Genomic DNA, 12628 nt, shown 5'->3' with positions numbered 1-12628 from the left:
GGATTCAGGTCAGTGACACATATCCTCTCAATGTCAGAGACCCAAGAGCAGAGAATGCCGCCAGTAAATCTCAAATCTCAAGGGCTCTTTCAAAAATGCAGCAAGGTCTTCACAGAGAAGTCCCAGGCTGGTCCTGGGGTTACTCTAATACAAAAGAGCTGCTGCCAAAGAGCAACAAATTCAAAGGACAGTTCGGGTCCTTCCAGGCCAGCAGCAGGGGCTCATAAGCACTACTTCCTGGCAGGGGTAGGCTGCTGCTGGGGAAGAGAATCAGGGAGGTAGGAGGGAGGCACTCCCAGTGTACACCATCACCTTTCAAATTCTGAGACATGCACACACTGTCTAGTCAAAATAACAAAGTTTAACCTTCCTTAAAAGGTCACTCTAAATAAATAAATAAAAGGTCACTTAACTGAATGGGCCCTATGCCATCCCCACTGCTGGGGCAAACTTGAGCAGAAGAACAAAGACTAGGCAGTGGAAGGGTGAACTGTCTAAAGGGGGCCAGGTCTGCCCTGGCTGGCGCCGCACCACCGCCCCAACCAGGCCACTACTGCGCAGCAAGGCTTGGAAGGCAGGAACTCAACCCAACCCTAGGAACAAATCAGCATTCTTCCAAGGAGAGGCTGGCAAAATTAACAGTCAAGAGTCTCTTTTCCAAACCAGACACAGTCTGTTAAGTGGAAAGCTGTGTTTTGTTACCCCCACAGCCTCCAGCACCAGGCAGGAAGGCAAAGCACAGACAGCACGCTAAAATCCTGTGTGCAGGAGAGATGCTTGACAAGCCCTCCGCCACACTAACAAGTTCAACACACTCCATCTGTGTGGACCTTAGAAAAGATAGCAGAGTGCACAAATCAGAAATAATGACGCGCTATTTTTTTCAAACAGCTTAAAGGGTGATTATGTGCACTGTGAAATTAGGAGAGTCATTTCAAAAGCTTCCCAGATACATTCAAAATTATAACTTCTTGAAATCAGTAGAGAAAGAATGGATTATTTGGAGCCAAAAGTGATATAAAATCCTGGATGTTTTCCCCAGGAGCACAGACACCAGCCCTCTCTCAGAGCTAGTGAGACTGTATAATAGCAGACCTTGGGTTCAGTGAACATTCTAAAAGAAAATGTGTAAATACTGAATGACATTGTTGCTAGGACAAATAGTTCTAATACTAAGAGCCACCAACCAGAAAGCATTTATTCTGAGTAGGTTCCCATGAAGCTCAGAGTGAGGAGCTGACAACCTGCTAGGAGTTCCTTTCAAGGATACCGGAGTGGGTGCTCCCAGGGGTGAACTTAAAATATATAAATCACCATTTTTCTAATAACCAGGAAAACAGGACCTAATCAACTTTTTCTACCAAAAAAAAAAAAAGTTTTCTCAGAGTTTCAACGTTCACTCAGGAACACATACATACGTTTATATACATATATATATATTTGGCATTTTGAAAGATTTTGCTATTTTCGTGAAACAACAGGAGATACTGGGGCTTTTTTTTAATCAAAGTCAATCAATGCAGAAACTTTTAAAGTCTATAAATTAAGTCTGTATCCTAAAAGGCAACATTATGCAACATAATGAGTAAAAAGGAATCAGAAAACCTTCACACTATTATTGCATCTAACCAGCTGTGAGACACTGAGCAAGTAACAAGCTCTCTGGGCTACTCTGCTATAAAATAACTAACCCTAAAATCCCTTCTAGTTCTAACATCTGATAAGAGCAATTTAATATTTTTTAAAATGTTAAAGGCTAATGAAATATCACATAAATGTACACAAAACATTTTAAACAAAATGTTTTTTGGAAAAAACTAATTTTAAGTAGCCGTAAGTTGGAACATAACTGAGTTTTTAAAATAAAATTATACTGTTTGATCAGCAACTTAAAATACTGGGTTATATGAAAAACTAATCTTTCATCTTCTCTTTCTATTTAAGTCTGGGAGCCATAGTTAAGGTTTACTGATTATTCAAAACCTAAATTATTTCTCAATGTAAAAAAAAAAAAAATAGACTGAAAGAATAAAGCATTTCTCCTGCATCTGAAGTAGTCAGAGATCCGAAAATAAGATTTTATTATTTCAGTAGTTCACTTTTGAAGTCTAGCAGAAAACTGTTTAATTATTTACCACTATTCTAAACTATGCTATGAAAGTGAAAGTCTTTCAGTCATGTCCAGCTCTTTGCGACCCCATGGATTATACAGTCCATGAAATTCTCCAGGCCAGAATACTGGAGTGGGTAGCCTTTCCCTTCTCCAGGAGATATTCCCAACCCAGGGATCGAACCCAGGTCTCCCAAATTGCAGGCATATTCTTTACCAGCTGAGCCACGAGGGAGGTCTGAAAAAGCTATTAGGGAAAGACAATTGCATGAAGCAATATTCCTTCTACAGCTGAAGTTTGACTGTGATTCTGAGCAATGAAAAATTCAGTAAGAAAATGAACTGAAAAGGTGGGTCATAGAAGGCCAAGCTCTGTCTGTAAAATTTTCTTTAAAAGGTGATAAATAGGAAAAGACTACTCTGAACACTTATAACTTGAAGATTGAATCATCTTCCAAGAATAGAAGGTGAATGTTAGTTTTTTCCTGTAAAACTACATTTCAACCAGAAACAATTGCTTAACACAGTACAATGTGACAACTTCTGCTCTACATATGTAACATGCATACTCATTTAATCCACATGAATATCCTCTGAAGCACATGCTACTTTTTATCACCCCTCTTACAGAGATGGACAAGCTGAGGCTTTTATGCAAGTGATTTGCTCAAAGTTACACAGCTGGTATGGAGTAGGAAAATGGCAACCCACTCCAGTATTCTTGCCTGGAAAATTCCACGGACAGAGGAGCCTTGCAGGCTACAGTCCATGGGGTGGCAAAGAGTTGGACATGACCGAGCAACATGGACTGAGTGACATCACACACACACACACACAGCTAGTAAGTGGGTGGCAAAGAGTTGGACATGACCGAGCAACATGGACTGAGTGACATCACACACACACACACACACACACCATGGACTGAGTGACATCACACACACACACACACACACACACACACACACACAGAGCGCTAGTAAGTGTACTGTCCAGGGTGATGATAGCTCTAGCTGACTGTTATGCCCCACACACACACACACACCATGGACTGAGTGACATCACACACACACACACACACACACCATGGACTGAGTGACATCACACACACACACACACACACACACACACACACAGCGCTAGTAAGTGTACTGTCCAGGGTGATGATAGCTCTAGCTGACTGTTATGCCCCACACACACACACACACCATGGACTGAGTGACATCACACACACACACACACACACACACCATGGACTGAGTGACATCACACACACACACATACACACACCATGGACTGAGTGACATCACACACACACACACACACACACCATGGACTGAGTGACATCACACACACACACACACACACACACACACACACACACACACACACAGCGCTAGTAAGTGTACTGTCCAGGGTGATGATAGCTCTAGCTGACTGTTATGCCCCTGCTCTTAAAACCACCATCTTCAGTTAAAATCTAAACTCCTCTTTCTAAATGATGCCTTTATTTCATCGTTATGCTGGTTTCATTGATGTAGAAAGAAAGCCTTGAATGAGTAAAACTCTAGTTTAAACAGCACTCTAGCACCTAAGGACAGTAGACAACTCCACATCCTTCCTTCTAACCTCCAAAACAAAGTCTCCTGAAATGCCAACCCAATCATAAATTTTAAGATGCCAATGTTTTGGCCCAAGTTCCATTCTCTCCTTTCCTAAGCTCCAATGGAAAAACATGCAACTATGGGAGGAAGATCATTTCCAAACCTTAAACTCCAAGTTTCTTGCTTTGGCAACAATACTGTGCTTTGGGACTTTAAAATTTTGAGCACGGTTCCCAGAGGAAAAATTTCCTTTATTAGCAACTGGTTTGACAATTCCATTCTAGGATGCTAAATATAATACATTCTGACTTTTATAATAATAAACACATTCCCCAGATTATTTTGAAATGACTATTTAAATTTTGTCACACCAGTTAGGCAACTGTAGCACCTTTTCCTAAATCTTTCTAATTTGTTTCAGTTCTTTTGATGAATTGACCTGACACTGTTTTCTGAATTCTACTACAAAATAAGAAAGCTGGAATTTAGCCATTTATTTCCCTTAAAAGATACCCTTGTTTTACTATTTATTTTCTTAAATTTTAACCCAAGAATATCAGCAAAGTCAGAATCATGGGAGTAAGTTTTATGAACCATGAAATAAAATAAACCTAATTTTAATACTTTATATACATTCATGTGATAGCTCAGATGGCGGTGAATCCACCTGCAAGGCGGGAGACCCCGGTTTGATCCCTTGGTTGGGAAGATCCCTTGGAGGAGGGCATGGCAACCCACTCCAGTATTCTTGCCTGCAGAATCCCCATGGATAGTAGAGTCTGGCAGGCTACAGTCCATGGGGTTGCAAAGAGTCAGATATGACTAAGTGACTAAGCACAGCATACATTCATCAAAGACAAATAAAGAATTTCACAGTTTTTTAAAGGAATCTTTATTATTAAAAACCCCATGCATGGTAATCCAGAAATATTGGCAACGGAACAACTGCCTTGTTCTGAGCTAATGGACTAAGTGTTTGTGGAGCAACAAGCGTTCAGTGAACCTCAAAGCCCCAGGCATTCTCTCATCATAGGAGCAGTTTAAGCCAAGTTGTAAAAAAATGTAAGTACCTTTAGCTGACTAGTTCTTCATACCCTCCCTACCTAAAACAGGGGATGGGAAAGTACTTAATAATCAGCTGGTACTTTTGTCTGGGAAATGGATCCAAGCAGTTGGATGGGAAGGGTAGAAATTTTGTTTTACCTCATAACCTTATGGTTTTGGGGTATGGGGGTTTGCTTGTTTTTACCATTAAGTCTAATTCTTACAAGTAGCTTTTTAACATACAGACCACTAGGCATCATGCTTTCTTTTTTGACTGCTCTTTTCGCACCTAAAACCACAAAGTCCCATTAACATCAAGACTGATCTCTCACCCTATACAGGGCTATACAGCCTCAAAACATCTGGTAACTTCCCAACAGGCAAATGCATGGTGGCAACAGAGCTCTTCCAGGCCAAACTAGGGTATTTAATGTGAAGATTAGAAACTTCAAAGTACCTTGTCTCTGTAAGCGACTCCTCAACTTGCAACCAAATTTTTCTCCAAAACATATTCTAGAAATCAAATTTCATTATCTTTCACCCTTCTAGTGTAACTGCTGTTGACACCAAATCTTGGCTTCCTTCCTTCCTGATATCTCCCTAACGTTCCTTTCCTCCAGTTTTCTAAAATGGAAAGCTACATAAATGGGTATTGAGGGCCTGGTGTAGGGGCAACAGGGATCGGTGAGAGCAGCTGTTCCTCAGTTCCAGCCAAACATTAATCAGCTGGGAATATGATGGCAGATCTTCCAATGATCCAAAATAGGTAATAAATTCAAATGGCTGGGAGAAACATTCTGGTTTCTTAAAGCAACACAGGGACCAAAGAAAACAACTGCAGGTCACCAGTTGGCAACCCGCGAGTCAGACACTCTTTCATTCTGGTCCAGGCTCCCTCAGTCCAGTTTACACATCACTGTCATCAATCCACCAAATAACACTGCTCCTGACCACGACTAACTCCAGGCTTGAAATACTACCACGAAGTTTGCGCTGTCATTTAGCGTCCACAGTAACAAGGCCACTCATCACCTTCCTCAACTTTCCTACACAGACCTTTCACTTCAACCAAATAAGTCTACTCACCTCATCCCTCACCCCCTCAAGATGGCCTCTGTTCTACCCTCCTCTCTACCCCAACAAAGCCCACATCTGAAGCAGGAAACAAGTCCATCTTTGGGGACTATACCTTTCAACACCTAATGATTGCATGACTTCTCTGCTTAAAGCCAACAGATTTATCTTTCGAGAAGGGGTTTAAATCTCCTAACAGGCAAATCTCATGGCCTTGTCTTGATACACCTTCACCCCTCAACAAATAACGGGAGATCGGAAAGGCTAAGTCACGCTCTGAGGAATCTTTGCTGGGTCTCGACGTCTTCACACCCGGGAACGACTGGGGAGGTGGACTGAAGTAGGACAGCCCCTCGCCCCCCGCCCCAATCAGCCCTGCGAGGCTGGCGGACGTGGGCAACCTCCCGCGCTTTCCTTCCTGCGCCGCGGAGACACCAACCTCAACCGGACCCCAGAGCCGTGTCCTCGGGACCTCGACCTGCTGAACCCTGCCGCGAGCTCGGCGGGACCCCGCACCCAAGGACCCTCTGCCCTAGTCAGGCCCGATGCTGCCGGCGACTGCGCCAGAGTCCAATGGCGAGACGACCCCTCTGTGCGCGCCCCCCATGGACTTCTGGAGAACGCCGCTTCCGCAGCCGCGCCCACCCGGTGCCGCCGCTACCTTGTCCTCAGGCGGAGCTTCCGGCTCGCGGGCCACCCTCTGCCTCAGCTCCGTCATGCTGGAGACACCAGCGCTTAGTCGCCGCTGCCGCGTAGCGCAGACGCCGGGGCCGGCGCGCGGACTCTGCTTGGCCAGCCCCGAGTCGCCAAAGCAGGGCGCAACTACGCAGCGCCTCGCTAGCCCCACCGCAGCCTAGCCGCCAACCCTGGAACTCAGCCCCGCCCGGCGCAGCCGCCGCCCTTTCACCCGGGCGGAGCTTGACCAGCCTTCTCCAGCCTCTGCCTGCTAGCTCCTTTTCTGGTAAAGGCCAGGAGGGAGGGCGCAGGCGCACCACCGCCATCACGGCCCGGGAGATCCACCAATGGCGCGAACCCGTTAGGGAGGCGGGGCGGAGGCGGGGCAAGTGAAACCTAAAGGGGAGGCGTGTATTATTAGCTAGTAGCGTGAGGGGGTCGGGAAACGGCGTGCGTTTCGGAAGGAGACTAGCCAATGGGAACTCGAGCACTGGCGCCCAGGGTCTTAGAGGTTTAACAATTTGCTGGAGATAATAGACTACTTCCCCAGTCTCCAGCCTACCTAGTCAGTACTTTCCCTCACACGGATAAGTATTCGCTTAGTAGGCCCTGAGCGGAAAGGCCTGGGGGGCCCACCTGTGTAAAGGAGATTACTGATAAGGAAGTGAAAGTCAAACTTCAGTCTGTATCGTCTGCTTTTTGTGCTGGTCACTGAACTATGTAATCTAATTTCTCTCATTTAAACTGCACAACACTTGGAAGTGGATATGACTTTCATTTTACACGTAGGGTTTTCCACGATTATTCAGATTTCTTTTCTGCCTTCTGAACTACTGGAAGACCTTTTAGGTGGGGAGGAATGCTGCCTACTTTGTTCGCAGCTGTATCCCCTCTGTACCTGACACATCCCAAGTCCCTAATGAATGAAGTTTCTCCTAAAAGAAAATGATTTAGCCAAGGTCTCAAGGCTAAAAAGTGCCCACTAAGAATTAGAACATAAATCTGTTTGCCACCAGTGCCTGCTCTAACATACTCCCGGCCTTCTTAAATTCATTGTTAATATCTGTGTTACTCAGCATTGCCTTCAGCAGTTCCTGTTCGCTGCCTTGTAAGTGATGTAAAACAAGTATAAAATGGGGCCCCTTCCCTTAGCATCTTGTAATTTAACGAGAGAAATTTGCACACATAGGAGATGCAATTTTGTGTTAGCAATTTTGACCTGAACTGTGAGGTTTGGGGAAAATAGTGAGAATTCTGAAAAGGATGTTTTATTTTCTTGATTTCTGTGAAACTAGATCCCCAAATGCCTGTAACACTGCTTACAGTCTACAGTAAAGTAGACATGACATCCGTGCTAGGTCGCCTCAGTGGTATCCAACTCTTTGCGACCCAGTGGACTGTAGCCCGCCAGGCTCCTCTGTCCACCGGATTCTCCAAGTAAGAATACTGGAGTGGGTTGCCATGCCCTCTTCCAGGGGATCTTCCTGACCCAGGGATAGAACCCACGTCTCCCCCCTGCATTGCAGGCGGATTCTTTACTGATGAGCCACCAGGGAAGCCCAAAATAGGTGTGGAGGAACACTGAATTCAGGGTATGCTTTGCTCCCTATTAACAACATTGCACAAATACTTGGTTTTGTTTTTTGAGAGAAACAGACCACTCCATTCAGGCCATTATGTATTTAGAGAAAGCCTTGCTTTTGTGTTTTATTTTGTCTTAATCTTATTTATAAAAGTAAATAACACACTGATTGTAATTTTTAAACTCTTTTAATCTGTTGGGGGCTGTGTGACCACTATTTTGACTGTTAGTGATCACCTCTTCAACTGAAGACTAGACACTTCTTGGACAAATTATACAAGGTTTATTAGCTATAGGATGTAAAAGGATGTCAACAGAGAGCCACAAGTTCATCCTTTAAGACAAGTGGAAGTGTTAGTAACTAGATTCTCACCTTTGGGAAACATGTGAGAGGTCACATCCAAGTAAGCAATACATCAGTCCTCCTGGAAGCTCAGCCGTTTGCTTTGAAACCCAGCCTAACTGGAGAACCAGTGCACACAGTTTCAGAATGCAAACCATTTTTCATACATTTACGAAGACTGGACCTTAGACACTGAAAGCCAGAGACCTTTGATTTTTGTTCAGATACATTGAATTGGGTTTCTCTATTGTGGAAACTTCAAATATATTAACCAACACAAGTTTTTAGACATATGGAAGTTTTGAAACTTATGTAGTCATTCCTTATGTTTTATGGAGTATTTTTTCCTTTTATGCTTAGAAGTCCACAGCAAGCTTTGTTAAATATTTACCAATATATTTTTCCATTTCTTGAGTTTACACGTATTTGAATTTTAATTAATCGTCAAATTTATTTCAATAAACAATTAGGAAGAGTCTATAGCTTTATTCTTTCCTAAAAGTTTAATGCATTTTTTATCATAATTTAATTCATTTTTCTCACTGTTTGGAATAGCACCTTTACTAGATGTTAAAGTAATCCTCTTAAAATAGAAGTCTCATGTCAAAGCTCTCTTTGATAACTTTTTCACTTATAGAAGGCTTGCAAAGTGCTGTAAGATCTCAGCCCTGCCTCTCTTTGCAACTTCTCTCTCCTCTGTTCAGTGTGCTCCAGACATATCAATCTTTGAGTTCTATCATGTCAATTGTTGTTGTTCAGTCCCTAAGTCTCGTCCAAACCTTTGCAACCCCATGAACCACAGTCCAGCAGGATCCTCTGTAGGCTTTTACACAGAGATTTTTTGATGGGATTTTTCCTGGCGAGAATACTGGAGTGGGTGCCATTTCCTTCTCCAGGGAATCTTCCCAGACCAGGGATCAAACCCGTATCTCCTGCATTGGCAGGCTGATTCTTTACCACTAGGGAAGCCTATATGTCAATTATATCTCAATAAAACTGGGGGGAAATATTTATTAAAAGGCTTTGAAGTTTTTCAAATTTATTTACTTATTTTTGGCTGCACTGGGTCTTCATTGCTTTTCTTGGGCTTTCTCTAGTTGCAGTGAGCAGGGGCTACTGTCCATTGCAGGGTATAGGCTTTTCATTGTGGTGGCCTCTCTTGCAGTGTACAGGCTTCTCAATGTGGTGGCTTCCCTTATTGCCCAGCACAGGCTTTAGGTGCTCAGGCTCAGTAGCTGCAGCTCGTGGGCTCTAGAGTATGGGCTCAGTAGTTGTGGCACATGGGCGTAGTTGCTCATGGCATGTGGAATCTTCCTTCCTGAACCACAGATCAAACCCGAATCCCCTGCATTGGCAGTGAATTCTTATCCACTGTGCCACTAGGGAAGTCCAAAAAGCTTTGAATTTTAAAACAAACTACTATCTGAACACCTTCTAAGCATGCTGACCTTTTAAACATGTTATTTTTTTAGCCAACAATACTCTTTCTCCCACTCTCCAAACAGCTAGTTTCTCTGGTAAAATGCTAACTACTCAGAAAGGCCATATCTGACCACAGTTCATGCTGCTGCTGCTGCTGCTAAGTCACTTCAGTCGTGTCTGACTCTGTGTGACCGCATAGACGGCAGCCCACCAGGCTCCGCCATCCCTGGGATTCTCCAGGCAAGAACACTGGAGTGGGTTGCCATTTCCCTCTCCAATGCATGAAAGTGAAAAGTGAAAGTGAAGTTGCTCAGTCGGGTCCGACTCTTCACGACCCCATGGACTGCAGCCTACCAGGCTCCTCCATCCATGGGATTTTCCCGGCAAGAGTACTGGAGTGGGTTGCCATTGCCTTCTCTGACCACAGTTCATAGCCATTCTTAAATCATGAGTGGAGTTTAATTGCCATTTAAAATACCTTCAAATTAATAACACTTTGATTTGGCATTAAACCAAAATGCGATTATGTAAGCAGAAAGCACAGGAACAGTAACAGAGTATACATGTTATTAGTGAAGCAAATATTTCTCACTGGAAGAATAAATGCATTCCACACTTTGCAAAGGAACTCAGACACCAAAATGACCTAGAAAGAAAAATACCCACAAAAGATGAAACTGTTGTGTTTTGATATAAAGATATATGCAAAAGGATAGTTGATCATACATAAAGGAAGTTAGTGCTAGCATCAAAATGTACAAATGCGTGACTGAGTCTTGGAATAAATTCCAGAAACAACCAAGTAGCACTCTTTTTAACATCATTTTATTTATTTATTTGTGGCCATGCTGGATCTTTGTTACTTTGTGCACTTTGTTACTTTCTCTCAGTGCAGCTAGTAGGGGCTACTCTTGGCTTCAGTCTCAGTGCAGCTGGCTTCTCACTGTGATAGCTTCTCTTGTTTTGGAGCATGGGATATAGGGCAGTCAGGCTTCAGTAGTTGCGGCTCCCTGGCTCTAGAGCACAGGCTCAATAGTTGTAGTGCATAGATCATTGTTCCAAGGCATGTGGGATCTTCCAGGATTAGGCTCGAACCCAGAGGTCCTACACCAGTAGGTGACTGCATCACTGAGCCACCAGAGAAGCCCAGTATCACTCTTAAGAATGCTGCATCATTCACAGCCTTGACAACAGTGATATATGGAAAAACAGCAGTTATCAGCAACTGACTGAGAAACTGAATGTTAAGATATATTACGAGAGCTTTTATATATGTGTGCATCACATGCACAAGAGTGATATATGATACAAATGTTTGGAAAAGTCAAAGTTCTATGATAATAACAAAACAGAAAATCTAAATGATAAATCAGGATAGTCTCATATTTTATTTTCTTGTGCTACAGCTTACAATTGAAGGTATCTTAAATTCAATTAAAGACACATCTAATAGAAATACTAGAGGGAGAGCATTGAGTAGGGAAAGGCAATTTTTGAAACCATAATGGTTGACAATATTCTAGACTTGATGAAATGCGTGAATCTTTTGGCTGAGGAATACAAAAATTCCATGAACAGGATAAATAAAACCAAATCCACACCATACATGGTAGAAAGACTAAAGAATTCTACAGACCAAGGTAAAACATAAGAAGCAACTAAAAAGAAATGCTGTAAACAAAGGAAAAAACAAAGGGAATATTTATAATAGGGAGATGATTAATATATGAAATGCTTTTAATCAATAAAAAAAGTTTAATAGAAAAAATATAAACATGTAATGGTCAAGAATTGTATGAAAGATATCCAATTTGCGCCAGTCTTTTAATATGCAAATTGAAATTTCCACACAAATGAGCCCAGATTTAAAAATTAGATTGCTAATAACTAAAGTTAGAAAAATTAGGGGCAAGGAGCATGCTCATAGTCTTGGCTGGAATGTAATTTACAATCTTTTAGAAGTCAACTTAGTGAACATTTATCAAAAATTTAATGCGTATGCTCCTCTATCCAGCAATACTACTTCAAGGAGTTGCCCGAATTACAAGAGATTGGCAGTTAGGTTAGGTTACATTTGTAGGATATGATGCCATCTTTTTAAGAGGTGCTGATAAACAAAACATGAACCTAGCATAAAATTAAACATACTTTAGTAAGCACTTTGCTCTATTCTTTATGGCATGAACTCATTTTTGTTTTTTTAAATATATAAACTTGTAGAGGAAAAAAAACTTAGAAAGTTACATACAATAAATGATATCAATTTGTGTGTAGGTGGCGGAAGAGGTTTAAGAGCTGGTGGTGAGGAGCTAACTGTCGGTTTTTTTAATCATTAACTGTACCTCCCTTAAAGCACCTACACTCTTCAGGCTACAAGGTGGCTTTTCTTCCTAAAGAGTCGGACAAACTGATAAGACTGAGCACACAGGCTGGATTTACGTTTCACTCACGGCTGTAAATTTTCTACCCCTCAAGCGGGAGGCTGAGGAGGCACCAGAGTCGCCGCTCATCGACCATTCCCGCCAAGTCTAGGACTGATTTTCACACTCACAGGGACTCCTCTAACGGGTGCCGTAACAAGACAAAAAGGCCAGGACTCCAGCGCACGCCTATCTGCGGGGCCTCCGAAACGCTCCGCCCCTGCCCCGCCCCCACACCCGCATCCTCCAATGGATGTTCGGGGTGGGGCGGGTTTCGTGCAGTGCAGGGACAGGACTGGCTCTACAGTCTCTCCGCCCAGGCAGCGGGAGGGCAGCGTGATGACGTATCAACAA

At 42.9% G+C, this 12628-nt stretch overlaps 1 protein-coding gene across 2 annotated transcripts in view; it reads right to left on the bottom strand.

The window, feature by feature from the left end:
* CDS2 (CDP-diacylglycerol synthase 2) overlaps positions 1-6796 on the bottom strand; it is a 60078-nt gene extending 53282 nt beyond the window's left edge. For both annotated transcript variants that reach the window (XM_043480459.1, XM_043480460.1), the window contains exon 1: positions 6494-6796. In XM_043480459.1, coding sequence (XP_043336394.1) covers positions 6494-6550 — 57 coding nt within the window. In that variant the 5' untranslated portion in view covers positions 6551-6796. The remainder of the gene's footprint in view (positions 1-6493) is intronic.
* Between the last annotated feature and the right edge of the window lie 5832 nt (positions 6797-12628).

Source organism: Cervus canadensis, chromosome 10, assembly GCF_019320065.1.
Source record: "Cervus canadensis isolate Bull #8, Minnesota chromosome 10, ASM1932006v1, whole genome shotgun sequence".
In the NCBI taxonomy this organism is placed as follows: domain Eukaryota; kingdom Metazoa; phylum Chordata; class Mammalia; order Artiodactyla; family Cervidae; genus Cervus; species Cervus canadensis.
Note: the sequence above shows the minus strand (reverse complement) of the source record. Positions and strands in the feature narration are given on the sequence as shown.